This window comes from Lepidochelys kempii, chromosome 2 (assembly GCF_965140285.1).
Source record: "Lepidochelys kempii isolate rLepKem1 chromosome 2, rLepKem1.hap1, whole genome shotgun sequence".
In the NCBI taxonomy this organism is placed as follows: domain Eukaryota; kingdom Metazoa; phylum Chordata; order Testudines; family Cheloniidae; genus Lepidochelys; species Lepidochelys kempii.
The window spans coordinates 10,643,701-10,658,937 of NC_136381.1; the positions used below are offsets into that span (position 1 = coordinate 10,643,701).

The 15,237-nt window shown below is 40.2% G+C and overlaps 1 protein-coding gene across 3 annotated transcripts in view; it reads left to right on the forward strand.

Annotated features, from left to right (window-relative positions):
- TRAPPC9 (trafficking protein particle complex subunit 9) overlaps positions 1-15,237 on the forward strand; it is an 831,265-nt gene that overhangs the window by 444,470 nt on the left and 371,558 nt on the right. For all 3 annotated transcript variants that reach the window (XM_073330054.1, XM_073330052.1, XM_073330055.1), the window contains exon 20: positions 12,949-13,102. In XM_073330054.1, coding sequence (XP_073186155.1) covers positions 12,949-13,102 — 154 coding nt within the window. The remainder of the gene's footprint in view (positions 1-12,948; positions 13,103-15,237) is intronic.

Sequence of the window (15,237 nt, forward strand, 5' to 3'; positions counted from 1 at the left end):
AACTGCCTCTCAAGTCTTTCTTACTAACTTGAGGCTGACAGGTCAAACCATTAGTAGCGTCCATTCTTTAGAGCAGCCTTAACCTTTAATATAGGACAAGATCAGAAATGAGGATAGTTGTAGACTAATCCAGCACAGCCTCAATCAGCAATGGTTTGCTTTTGCTGGCTTTCTTGCTAAGGGCATATTATTAGGATGGAATACCAATGAAATACAAAGCGTGTTTACCAAGTTATGTGGCTAGATGGCCAGTGATCACATGATCACCAAAACCTTCAGTGGTATGATATAATCACCACTGATGGACATAAATTAAATATCCCACAGGCTGCCTTAAGGATCTAGCTAGAAATCAATGTAGGTGCTGCTCGATTTGCAATTAGTCCATGTGTGGTTGGGTTTTGCCATATTAGACAGATCAATGAGACCAGCCTCAAATACTGGTGTTCTGCAGATTAAGCTGTCTCAGAAAAGTCCTTCTCTAGTTCTGGTGCCTATAAGGTTGGTCCCATCCCTGTGTGGTAAAGGCTCAGGTGATGAAATCATTGGGTGGGGATAAGTCCCATCATCATTCCCCTGAAGAGCATAAAAGGAGGTCACCTCCTTAGGCACCCCCCAAAAAGAGAATTAAATCTCTTCAGAGACTGGATGAAAAAGGTATGCAAGGTACAAATGTAAGATCTCTGACCCCATTAAAAAGACTTTATCATTATTGATAGCCTTGGTACTGTACAATGTGACACTGGTCTGGATGCCTTCAATATTGACTCGGCCAGCACCAACTTCTACAACACTGAAAGACTTAATAATCTTTGACTTTCCTCATTCCCCATGACTTGAACAGACACAGAGAATTCCATTATCACTACTGAGCAGTTCCTTACTCAGGGACACTCTCCTACCTGGAACACCTTTAAAACGAGTTGTCTCTGTCTGAGAAGAATATTCTTTCTCATCCTCTTTAGTGGATAGTAGTGGGGTTCTCCATCTTACTTTCCAGCATATTTTTCTACAGGTCCATATACTAGGACCCCGCCTTATTTTAGTAGCCATAGAGAACACAGAGGGACTCATGCATCCTGGTGTCCACCACCTTGGCCTAGAGCACATTTTTCATATGGAGAGCAATCATGGTCATATTGGGCTTCTTAATATCTGAGAAGACTGGAGTCAGCTATGCAGTCTAAAGTCTACCAGGATATAGAGAGAGCAGCAACCTCATACCTTTCCAGCACAGCAGCAACTCCACTCATCTGAGAATGAGCAAACTCATCACACTGATCTTTCTACATCAACATTATCAAAGCTGTAACTCCAGCAGCAGCAGTACCTCCTGATGATTATAAAACATTTTAAGAGCTTCTAAAAAGACTGGTTGAAATGCTGAAAATTCCAGTAGAGGTGGTGAGCAAAAAATCTTACAAAAATTACTGGAAATTCTACACACCTCATTGCCAGACAGAGTGGCAATGCCAGTTAACGAAGGCCTTCTAGAGTTGCCTTAACTGCAGTGGGAACTTCTATCGCAATCCCTGTGACATAAAAGTAGACAAAATATAACAAGTCCAGGCCTTGGGATTTGAGTATTTTTGTGTATAGCCAACACCTTTTTCTCTTGTCATTGTGGTGTTGTGTCCAAGAATGTATTAAACAACACAGTTATAAGTATACTCTGAAACAAAAGGACCAAAGAGATTAGACTTACTGGAAGAAAATATATTGTTCTGCAAGTTTACAAATGAGAATTTTGAATGATCAAGCTTTGTTTTCAAAAATATAACTACAAATGTTGGCAAAGGGTTGCCAGATTTTTTTGATAGGATCCCACAAGTGTTGAGAGAGGAGCTGCAGTTGTTAATCAATGAAGGACAACTAATCCTGAGAAGAGGTCTTTAAGCCACTATATATGTATCGGACACTGTCAGAGTTCCTTCCCCACTCTGAACTCTAGGGTACAGATGTGGGGACCTGCATGAAAACCTCCTAAGCTTACTTTTACCAGCTTAGGTTAATACTTCCCCAAGGTACAAACTATTTTACCCTTTGCCTTTGGACTTCCACTGCCACCAACAAACGTTTGTCTGGGTTTATTGAGAAAAAGGTGTTTGGAAACGTCTTTCCCCCCCAAATCCTCCCAACCCTTGCACCCTACTTCCTGGGGAAGGTTTGATAAAAATCCTCACCAATTTGCATAAGTGTCCACAGACCCAAACCATTGAATCTTAGAACAATGAAAAAAGCATTCAGTTCTTGAAAAGAAACATTTTAATAGAAGAAACAGTAAAAAGAATCACCTCTGTAAAATCCAATTCTTAAAAGAAGAATTTTAATTAAAGAAAAAGTAAAAAGAATCACCTCTGTAAAATCAGGATGGTAAATACCTTACAGGGTAATTAGATTCAAAACATAGAGAATCCCTCTAGGCAAAACCTTAAGTTACAAAAAAGACACACAGATAGGAACATTCATTCTATTCAGCACAACTTAATTTCTCAGCCATTTAAAGAAATGGTAATCTAACGCATATCTAGCTAGATTACTTACTAAGTTCTAAGACTCCATTTCTGTTCTGTCCCCGGCAAAAGCAGCATACAGACAGACACAGACCCCTTGTTTCTCTCCCTCCTCCCAGCTTTTGAAAGTATTTTGTCTCCTCATTGGTCATTTTGGTCAGGTGTCAGTGAGGTTATCCTAGCTTCTTAACCCTTTACAGGTGAAAAGGTTTTTTCCTCTGGCCAGGAGGGATTTAAAGGTGGTTAGCCTTCCCTTTATATTTAGGACAGACACCGTGGCATGTTCAGTGGTGACTGTCATAACAATGAGATGTTGGCTTCAATCATCTGGTATTTCATGAGAGGTACAAAATGCTGTAGAGGACTTACTCTCCGAAAGAATCAAACTTTTTTGTTCAAAAAAACAGATGACACCTTGCACATCTCAAAAGATTTTTGTTAAACTTTAAGATCATTGGTAGTCTGTTCCCTGCAGCTAAAGAGAAGACAATACTAACAACCTCAAGCAAGGCAACCTTCTAAGCCTTTTGCATACTCATACCAAAGGCCTACAGAACATCTAGGAAAGAAGTAACATTTTCATAAGAGATGTCCATCTGCTTCTTCTGCATCCACTTCTTCATGATTGTTTCTGACCAACAAAAAACAAATTTTGATGGTGCTGTTGAGAGCTTCTGAGAACCAGTCTTTATGGATCTTTTCACTTTGCTTACTCCTTTTGGAAAGCGACTAGCTTTGGTGGTGGTGGGGAAACAAACTTTTAGTAGACAGGTTGGTCCCCAGTCTTATCTGAACTGGGTATTTTGTTCAGTTCTAGATTATCACTGTTCCTTATCCCTGTGGACCTCTCTCATGAGAGGATGCTACAATAAAAATTCAATCACTCTTGCTTCTTGGAGTCATAGATTAGATTCCTCTACAATATACAGGAAAGGATTTTTATTCTCATTTCCATGGTCTACAGGACTGATGTATACATACCCACCAATTCCCTTAATACCAAGAATTTTAAGAAAGATGAAACAGGGCTGCAAAGATAATTGCTTCAGTTTGGCCCTGGCAATTTTGGTTTCCAGACCTCTTAAGACTATCAATTTGACCCCCAATATTTCTATCTCTAATTCTGAATATGATTTCTCAAGATGAAGTTAGGATCCTTCCTCCAGGCTATCTATCATCCTTGCATTTTACAGTGACCATATGGAAATGGAAAGGACTTGCTCTAGGGTCGTCCAAAATATTTTGACCTCAGAAAAGATTCAGCGAGATTTGGTTATAATGCTAAATAGAAGAGATTTTTCCTCTGGGCTGAAGATCACCATATTTCACCATTTTGAGCAGACGTCATTTTATTTCAGATTACCTACTCTCCCTGAAGTCAACAGCTTTCACAGAACTAACTGAGATGGTTCACCTGACTGCTACATCTGCTTTCCATCCACATATTGAGAATTATACTGAATTTTCACACCCCATGGTGGCTAGGTGTTCAATGGATTTAACACAGGTGTCCCCTCCAATTAAACTATGTCTGTGCTGTGAGCTAGGGGTGTGATTCCCCCGCTCATGAGCACGTTTGCACTCACTCAGGATAGCACAAATATAAATAACAGTCTAGCAATGGAAGCATGGATAGCAGTAGTGGAGTCATGGATTACCTATGCTGAGTACAAACCTGCCTGAAACCCCTGGGTACGTACCCGGCATTTATAACGCATGCTTCCAATGCTGCTACCCATGCTGCTATGGCTACACTGCTATTTATACTAATGCTAGCTTGATGAGGGCTAGTACAAGTATGTATCGTGAGCAGGGAAATCACACTCCTGCATAGTGTAGATATAGCCTTAGAGAACCTCATCCCTCGTGGTATTTGTATATAGTAGCAGTGAGTCACATGGTTCCATCCTGTGAACGATTAGCAACATGTTCACGTCAACATCCTTCCATGAGAACCTCATTTCTAGTTGCCATTGCATCAGTGCAGAGAATGGGAGAGCATCAACCCTTGATAGCAGGCCCACCAGATGCTGATTTTCATAGAGAGAAAATCTCTAAGGACTCAACCTAGTTTATGCCAAAAGTTGTATCAGTTTTTCGTAATAATCAGACTGTTAATTTAGCTATTTTCATTTAAAAATCTCATGCTCATAGCATGTAAAAGAAATTACACTCTTTACATGTATTACGATCCTTATCCATTAATTAACATAGAGCTAAACTATTTAGAATCTCATCTAGACTACTCATAGTCTAAAATACTGAGAGGGTAAAAGGGAAGACTATTTCTTCCTTAAGAATAGCTAAATCGATCTCTGATTGTATCAGATATTATCTGGTTGCTAAACAAGATCTTCCTGTTCAGATCAAGGCTGACTCTACTAGAGCTCATGCTGCTTGGACAACTTCTTTTAGGAATGTTCTAATTCTTGAAATACATATAGAAGCTGATTGGCACTCAATTCGTATGCTTACAGAGCATTATGCCATAGGGGAGGCTGCCAAAGCAGATGTTAGCTTGGCAAAGTAGTTATTTAATCATTATTCTCTTGGGACTCCAATATCCCACCTCCATTGAGGTCTCTGCTTGGGACACATCAGGAGTGTAATACACATAGATAATTACTTGAAGAAAAAGAGGTTACTTACCTTGCAATAACTGGTGTTCTTCGAGATGTGTTGTTTATATGCATTCCACAGTTTGCCTTCTATCATACCATATTGAGGGCTATACTCATTGGATGTTTATTTAATGAAGGAGCTGATATTCATTTGCCCCACTCCACCCTTTTATGCCCTCAGGAGGAAGGGGCACAAGGACAGGTAGGATACAAGTGTGAACCAGTGGGCATTGCTGATCAAAACATTCCGATCTCTGGCACTGGGGGCACATTCATGCCAGGAGTACAATACATATAGACAACGTATCTCAAAGACCATCAACTGCTGTATGATAAGTAACTTCTTTGTTTTGTACATATACCCTGCGTTGTGACAGAGAACAATTTGGAAGCATAAAAAGATAAATTAAAAAATCGGAAATTACATGTGCAGTTTCTGAAAATGGTCATGAAATGGCTAGCATTCCAATAAGAGAGTTATGAGGTGCTACATATAACGAATGGGTAAGATAATTGTCTAGGTTTTAGAAAAATAAATCCTGATCTGTCAGTAATCCAAATATGGCTTTGACATTGTTGAATAGAGATCAGATATTCATTTATATATGTATGCATCTTCACTTAATATAATGCTAACGCTTTTCCAAATTTCCTAATTAAGTGAATGAGCTTCGATTATTAGCTGCTCATTCGCCACACTGGAGAATGTTTGTCTGTAGAGTCTGGTGTCCTAATACGTAAATTAAATAGCAAAATCCATATTTCCGTAAATAGCTAACACTTTTCCAGTGTGGCTTTTGTTATGAAGGGATAAGACATTTAAATGGTCAAGTGAAAAAAGGTAGAGGTTGGAGCTAATTTGTTATCCCTCTTCATTTGCTATTTAGGGCTCCTGTGTCTGGGTTGAGGAACCTTTAGACACAACAATCACAGTATCCATAATGTAATCTGCGTCAAGTTGAGCATTTCAATAGCTAACACTCTCTTAATGTGGCAGCATTTTTAGATATTACATTATATACAGTGGAACTATTCTTTCTTAGCTTGAATTTTTATTATTTGAAATGATTTGGATCAGATATGTAGATGCCAGTGAATTTGAGACTTCAGCATTATGGGTTAACTTATCTTCCATTTCAATTATTTTAAATAAATACTTAAGCTATAAGTGCAGTTTTGTGAATTTAATTGACCTTTCAAAGATGAATGGAAAAATTATCTTTCCCTCTGCATAGTTCAGATGTTAACGCAGTCCTTTTTTCTTCATGAAATCAATTGTGGGCTAGGAGGGAGATCATTCCTGTGGGCTGGCTCAGTCATTTAGTTTTACCGTTGAGCTCTCCTATAAAATATGAACTATGGATTTTTTAATAATTAAAAAATAGAAATCAACATGATGTACATAAATTTAGAATAGTAGTCTTACTAAATATCAATGATTAAATGTAAGGGGGGGCCAATTTCTGGGAGTCTTTTTCTTATATAAAGAGTTTTATATAAAATGTAAAATTAATTAGAAGGATGTCAGCTTTTCTGTAAGGCACTTTCTGTCAGGCATTTTTTTTTTATTGCCTTTGTTTTCAACCATTGCAAAATTTCTGTGCCAGTTAGAAAGGTAGTTTCTACTTTCTATTGACTCTATTTTCACTATTTTTATGGAAAATGACAGATACCATAGGAATGTATAGTGCACACTGGGTCTTACAATACTAATATTTTCATTTTACTTCAAATATTTATTTTTTCAGTAAAAATCTGCCTGTACTGTGCATTTGGTTCTTGTGGCAGACAGTAATATATCAATAAAGTGGCAATGCATATATCGGAAAGTGAAATGTCTTATCACTTTTGTGCAAGTTGGTTTACTGACGTTTAACTAACTACTCTCTACAGTTTTGGAAGGTTTGTTATATTTTCCTTAAGTAACACTGACAAGTGCCATGGCACAGCACCATGCAGATATATCCGTGTTGCACATGAGCTGATTTTCATTTCCTAGTCATTCATTTAATTTATATTTGACTAATTTACATCCCTGTAATACTACTTTATCATCTGAGCAGCTGTCAAAATAATGTGGACTTATTTCATGACTAAAACTAGTAGCTTCAAAACATGAATGTTTCATTATTCATGAAAACTGTTGTCAGTTCATTCTTCTCTCCCTCACCAGCAAGGTTATCCTTAGAGAACTAAAAAGGGGGAAAAAAATCTGTTTCCCATGTGCAGTGTTGGCAGTGGATATTGTTTTACATAATGCAGTATCTTTATGCAAATATCTCATGAGTTATTAAAACCTTCTCCTCTCAGAAAATTGAATTGCTCATTCAAGGTAAAGTAGGTTAAAATGAAATTCTAGTTCCTTTTTTCAAAGCAGGTGTACATTTTTTTAAGTCCTGGGATTTGGGGGTCTTGTTGGCTTCACATTTCAGATTTCCCCTGAACTGTGGTTACTGTTAAGGCCATGATTTCCTGTATAGCATAACTAGGCTTGGAAGGATTACATTTTTGTTGTTAAATGTTGGTAAACATCAATATTGCCATACACACACAAACCAATGAAAACATATTTCCATTGATGAAAGTTGAAATTTAAAGATTGGCAAAGTAAACAAAATGCTGCTTGTGAACTTAAGAGTTTGATTTAAGGATATTTACTTTGTATATTTTGATATATAATGTTAATATTTGTTTTAACTGTTATAAAACTTTATTTTTTTGAATCAGTGTGTCTACTGTCATTAGATAATTGACTGACCCACCCCATAATTTCCACAGCTGAGAATATGTATATGGATACTAATAGAAAAAATTATTAAAAATTAAGATCAATATTATCAGTCAATTAAAAAAATAGAATTCTGCCAAGCCTAAGCATAACCTTGCAATCTGGGCCTTTCATGCAATAGCTTTTGACAAAAAATGAATAACTGCTCTACAGCCATTTGTTTCCTCTTCTTGTTTGTACTTAGGTACTAGTACGCCTTACAAAATGCTAACAGATTTTGAAAACAAAGAGGGACAGTAGTGCAGTGACTCTCACTGCAGATAGAAATGATAAATTAAGTAAGGATTCCAAATCTAGAATTAGAGAAAAACCTAGATATAATAGAATGTGTCTTAGGCCATGTCTACACTATGAAAGTACTCCGATTTTACAGAAGTCGATTTTTGAGAACAGATTGTATAAAGTTGAGTGCATGCGTCCACACTAAGCACATTAATTCAGCGGTGTGTGTCCACAGTACCGTGGCAAGCGTCGACATTCCGAGCGGTGCGCTGTGGGTAGCTATCCCATAGTTCTTGCAGTCCCTGCTGCCCATTGGAATTCTGGACTGAGCTCCCAATGCTTGATGGGGCCAAAAATTTGTCGTGGGTGGTTATGGGTAAATGTCGTCAGTCAACCCTCCCTCCCTCCGTGAAAGCAACAGCAAACAATCATTTTGCGCCCTTTTCCCTGGATTGCCCGAGCAGACGCCATACCACGGCAAGCATGGAGCCTGTTCAGCTCACCGCAGCAGTTATGACCATTGTAAATACCTTGCGCATTATCGTGCAGTTTATGCAGAACCAGTACCTGAAAAACCAGGCGGAGGCGGCAACGGCAGCGTGGTGATGAAGACATGAACACAGATTTCTCTAAAACCGTGTTTCCCCGCAATTTGGAGATCATGGTATTACTGGGGCAGGCTCATGCTGTGGAACGCCGATTCTGGGCCCGGGAAACAAGCACAGAGTGGTGGGACCGCATAGTGTTGCAGGTTTGGGATGATTCCCAGTGGCTGCGAAACTTTCGCATGCGTAAGGGCACTTTCATGGAACTTGTGACTTGCTTTCCCCTGCCCTGAAGCGCAAGAATACCAGATGAGAGCAGCCCTCACAGTTCACAAGTGAATGGCAATAGCCCTGTGGAAGCTTGCAACGCCAGACAGCTACCGGTCAGTCGGTAATCAATTTGGAGTGGATAAATCTACTGTGAGGGTTGCTGTGATGCAAGTAGCCAACACAATCACTGAGCTGCTGCTACCAAAGGTAGTGATTCTGGGAAATGTGCAGTTCATAGTGGATGGCTTTGCTGCAATGGGATTCCCTAACTGTGATGGAGTTATAGACGGAACACATATCCCTATCTTGGGACCGGACCACCAGGGAAGCAAGTACATAAACCGCAAGGGGTACTTTTCAATGGTGCTGCAAGCACGGGTGGATCACAAGGGACGTTTCACCAACATCAACGTGGGATAGAAGTCATAGAGTCATAGAATATCAGGTTTGGAAGGGACCTCAGGAGGTCATCTAGTCCAACCCCCTGCTCAAAGCAGGACCAATCCCCAATTTTTGCCCCAGATCCCTAAATGTCCCCCTCAAGGATTGAACTCACAACCCTGGGTTTAGCAGGCCAATGCTTGAACCAATGAGCTATCCCTCCCCTCGGGATGGCTGGGAAAGTTTCATGATGCTCGTGTCTTCAGGAACTCTGGGTTGTTTAAATGGCTGCAGGAAGGGATTTACTTCCCAGACCAGAAAATAACTATTGGGGATGTTGAAATGCCTATAGTTATCCTTGGGTCCCAGCCTACCCCTTAATGCCCTGGCTCATGAAGCCATGCACAGGCACCCTGGACAGTAGTAAGGAGCTGTTCAACTATAGACTGAGTAAGTGCAGAATGGTGGTAGAGTGTGCATTTGGATGTTTAAAGGGTCGCTGACGCAGTTTACTGACTTGCTCAGACCTCAGTGAAACCAATATTCCCATTGTTATTGGTGCTTGCTGTGTGCTCCACAATCTCTGTGAGAGTAAGGGGGAGACGTTTATGGTGGGGTGGGAGGTTGAGGCAAATCGCCTGGCCGCTGAATACGCGCAGCCAGACACCAGGGCGGTTAGAAGAACACAGCAGGAAGCGCTGCGCATCAGAGAAGCTTTGAAAACCAGTTTCATGACTTGTTGTTGTTGTCCAAAGTAGTGTCTTTTAATTCTTTATTAATTAATTTTCCATAGCAGTCCATTTCAGAAAGTGCTTCTTATTCATGATGCTTTGACAGAAAACCCGTTTTATTGGATCCAGGAAAACCCATTTCACACGACATTTAGAAAGGTGTAAATCCTTGTTTTTTATCTAATTTTTGTTTATAGTTTAATATCTGATTGTTTAGCACACACTATACTATAATATTTTGTTTTCATGGCTCACCATGTGTTTGTTAAAGTAATTATTTTACTAATTATTTGTTTGTTTTACTATTACCATAAGATGTTACAAATGTTACTTGTAGTGCCTGAGATGCGTTGAGAGATGCTGAAGCTATGGACTTAATAAGTTTTGCTTACAAATGTATTAATGTACAAAATCTGCATGGCTGCATGGAAATTGGGTACTTTTGCAGTTATCTCATGTGTATGAGTAAATGTGTAGGTTTTGCATTTACAAAATGTGTAGGTTTATGTTAGGAAATTTGTGAGTGTGTGTGTGTGTGAGGTTACTTTTGGCATAGTTATATTAAACAGCATGTCTGCACCCTGGAGTCTCTTATTCATGTTATAAAGTGACTTGTTGGGGTGCTGGGGTCCTCATTTGTTCATCTATGTGCAGAGGCATGTCAGTGTTCAGTGGCAGTTTCATCAGGGGTGGGGAACCTTTTTCTATCAGGGACCACAGACCCACATAAAAAATCAGTTGTGGGCCACACACAGCCCGGGGGGGGGGGGGGGGGAGGAAGGGTGGAAGCTCGGGGCTTCCCCTAGGATCCAGAGTGGGGCCAGAAATGAGGGGTTCAAGGTGCAGGAGGGGGCTCTGGGCTGGGGCAGGCGGTTGGGCTGTGGATGCCGGCTATGGTTTTGGGCTGGTGCCAGGGGTTTGGGATGCATGAGGGGGCTCTGAGCTGGGCCCAAGAGGTTTGGAGTGCAGGAGCAAGCTCGGGGCTGGGGTGGGGGTTGAGATGTGGGGGGTGGTTTGGGTTCTGGGAGGGATTTAGCGTACAGGACGGGGATCAGGGCTGAGGTAGAGGGTTGGGGTGCAGGCTCTGGGAGGAGGCTTGGGTTTGGGATGCGGGAGGGGGTTCTGACCTGGGGCAGATGTTTGGGGGTGCAGGTGGGGATGTGGGTCTGGGAGGAAGTTAGGGTATAGGAGGGGGTTCTGGCCCTAGGGCAGGGGGTTTGGGGTGTGGGCTCTGGCCAGGCGGCACTTACCTGATGTGGTTCCTGGTCAGTGGCACAGCAGGGCTAAGGCAAGCTCCTTGCCTGTCAGGGCTCCGCACTGTTCCCAGAAGCGGCCGCCATGTCCGGCCCCTTAGGTGGAGGGGTCAGGGGGCTCTGCGCAGTGTGTACTGCCCATGCCTGCAGGTGACACCCCCGTAGCTCCCATTGGCCGGGAACCACGGCCAATGGGAGCTGCAGAGCCGGCGCTGGGGGCAGGGGCAGCGCATGGAGCTTCCCTGATTGCCCCTGCTCTTAGGGGCTGCAGGGACATGCTGGTTGCTTCTGGGAGCTGCATGGAGCCTACTGAACTTTTAATGGCCTGGCAACCATAGCTTCCCCCTGCAGTGGGGTGAGGCAGTGCTCATGGCTCCAGCCCTGCAGGGGGGCACCGAGGCTTGGGGCTTCTGGCCCGTGGTGCAGAGAATTGCCACAGGCTAGATGAAATGAAGCAGTGGCCATAGGTTCCCCACCACTTTTTTAAGTTATGAGTTTCATAAGTAAAATTTTTGAAGGAAACAAAAGTTAGAAATTTCCTTTGCACAATTTGTAAACGTGTCAAAATTAATTTCAGGGACAAATGTTTACATTCCTACAATTTTTTTTTCTTGTTTTGGTTTTCTTTTACATTTACTTTGATGCTACATGTGGTTGAGTTGCTAAAATGTAATTTATAATGTTTTCTTACTAGCGTACTCATATTTTAAGCAGGTTGGATTTGTTTAAATCAAAGTGTTGTAAATCACCAATTTTAATTATGATTTAAATAAGCTACAAGAAACCTTGATTTAAATAATTTTTTTAAACTTTTTTTTTTTGCATGTGCACATTTTAGTTATTCTCCTAAGAAAGATTGAGTCTCATGGTTGAAAACAATTAAAGCATGTTGATTTGCTACTAAATATAGCCTTTACATTAAATTTGGTGCTTCCTTTTGCTAACCGGGAGGATACACTATGTCTATACATTTTTATTTAAGCAGTTATATGGCTTAACTTTCATTTATTCATGGTCTTAATTTTTACATTTTTAGTATGTTAGAAAATGAATAACACATTTCTTATTTACTAAAATTTTTTTTTTTACTGGTGATTTGTGTCAAGCTCTATTTGGATGGAAATTCAGTGAAAAAACACAAAACAGTATTTTAATTTTTTAAATTAAATAATACAACCTTAATATGTTGAATACCTAGAAGAAAACATTTATCACAACATATGTTTCATTTAAAGCTAACTGATTTATTAAACAAGCAACTATTATCTATAGTTAGTGGATTGAACTGTTTGTGTGGTTGCCATGTATTTCAAGATTTTAGAATTAGTAGATCTCATCCTCTCTCATTTTTGATTCAGAGACTGAAAGAGGAAAACAAGATTTCCTGGGTTTTCAACTCAAACTTGGTTTCTTAACTTTGAATTAAGTCATTGAACTGAACTGAAATAAGTTAAAAAACTGAAATGAAGAAAATATTATCTCTGCTGAACTAAGTTTTAGGGGTGTAACTGTTTGTCCAAATATTGTTATTGGTAAAGGTCTGTGAAATGATCTGCGGGAGACATTCCCACAAAATTGCTGTATTGACCATTCTTTTCTTTTCTTCCTTTTTTTTTCATCTCAGTATGGCTATCCAGGTTGACAAGTTTAATTTTGAGAGTTTGCCAGATTCCCCTGGTGAAAGGATACAGTTTGCAAACCCAAAGCAACTGGAAGAAGAGAGACAGCAGGCAAAAGGGCTGGAGATCAACAGCAAGTTAGATGTTTGCTGGAAAATTATATCCTTTAATACATGCTTGATTTATATCTATATCAGCCTTATGACCCATTTTATTTTATAATTTATATCACCATTTAATGAGGTTACTGAAAGCTAAAAAAAATAGAACTTAACATAATTATAGACTTCTTAAAATTAATTACACTACATTTTATTTAGATTTTTCACGATGTTCAGGTCTTAATATAATGGTTGTCTTAATCTGAGTCATATGGGCATGCTGCAAATCCTGTCTATTTTCCCAACTTTTGGGGAAAGCAGAAGAGCAGTGAAGGTTGGTGTTATATAAAATTAGATTAGTTCTCTCCAAAAGCAAAGTCTGCAAAGTGGTAATGAAATCATGATTTAACCTTAAAAATGCTGAGAATATTTTTTAAAGTTATGCTTAGAATAATAGAAATGTAGGACTGGAAAGGACCTTGAGAATTCATCAAATCCAGGCCCAGGCACTCAGGCAGGACCAAGTAAATCTAGACCATCCCTGATAGCTGTTCATCCAACCTGCTTTTAAAATCCTCTAATGATAGGGAGTGCTCCCTGGAAGCCTTTTTCCAGAACTTAATTACAGTTTTTTTCCTAAAATCTAACCTAAATCTCCCTACTGCAGATTAGGCCCATTACTTTTTTGTCCTACCTTCAGTAGACATGGCGAACAATTATTCACTGTTCTCTTTATAACAACCCTTAACATATTTGAAGGCTGATTTCAGGTACTCCCCCTCAGTCGTCTTTTCTCAAGGTTAAATTTGCCCAGTTTTTCTAACCTTTCCTCATTAGTCAGGTTTTCTAAACCTTTTATCATTTTTGTGGCTCTCCTCTGGAGTCTCTAAAATTTTTCCACATCTTTCCAAAAGCGTGGCCCTAGAACTGGACACTTCCACTATAACCTACAGATCCTTTTCAGCAATACTACCGCCGAACCAGTTTTCCCCATTTTGCAGTTGTGCATTTGATTTTTCCTTCCTAAATGAAGTATTTTGCACTTGACTTTATTGCACATCTCTCCCTCCCCAACCCTTCTTGGAGTGGTCTGTTTCATTATAGACTTATTTTGTTCTGGGGCTTTGGCCCTTTAAGGTTCCCTAATAATATGCAAAAAGAAAAGGAGTACTTGTGGCACCTTAGAGACTAACAAATTTATTTGAGCATAAGCTTTCGTGAGATACAGATGATTATAATAATAATACAATAATAATAATACATTACACATATATAGTGCCTTCCATCCAGAGATTTCAGATGCTTTGTCATCACTAATTGTTGAAAACGCACAGAACTGCTGTGACATGGGTTCGCAATATTATATATTTCTAATGATGAGTAAGCTGAACCACAGTAAATTGAAAATGACTTGCCATAAGAAGTCAGAGGCATAGCTAGAAATAGATACCAAGAGTCTTTATGTGAAGTTCCATGTCTTGCTCATTCAACAACATTTCAAAAACAATCCTTGCTATGAAAAATTTCTGTTCAACCAAATCTCCCATATCATATTGCTAATAGATTCAACCTTCTGGCAGCTATTAAAATATTTAAACACTTCCTGATAACATGGATGAGAGTCTTGCACTGGAATTGGGTGACATGCTGTAATAATCCTAGTGCCCTCATCTTTTTGATTGTTATTGAGCAGCAGTATTAAAGTACATATTGCATACTGCATTCTTTGTTTAATTGCAAAAATATATCAAATAATTTTCTGATCGGCAGTTGTTTGACCTGTCTAGGTGAGGGACAAGTGAGGGACTAATGTCCCATTTGCACTTCCCTCCTGTAGTGATGTGAGACTCACCTCTACGTCGCCTCCTGCTGGTCGTCCAGGCAATTATCTCACCAGCCTCCAGAGCGCCTGTTGCTGGCACCTCCGTGCGCCTTTCCCTTGGGTGCTGCCCCCTGGAAGTACCCCCACAGTCTCTGGGTGTCCCCTCCCAGGGGAACCCCCAACCCCCTATCCCCACCTCGCCTCGTATATGGCTACTGCAGGTCACCATATAGCCCCCGCTCACTGGGGCAGACTGCAGTATATAAGCCATTCATCATTGGCAAAAGGGGGGTTTCGACCTGCTGCCTTTGCCTATCCTGGGCTGCAGCCTCTGCAACCCCAGTACCTGTCCTGGCCTTTATCAAGACCTG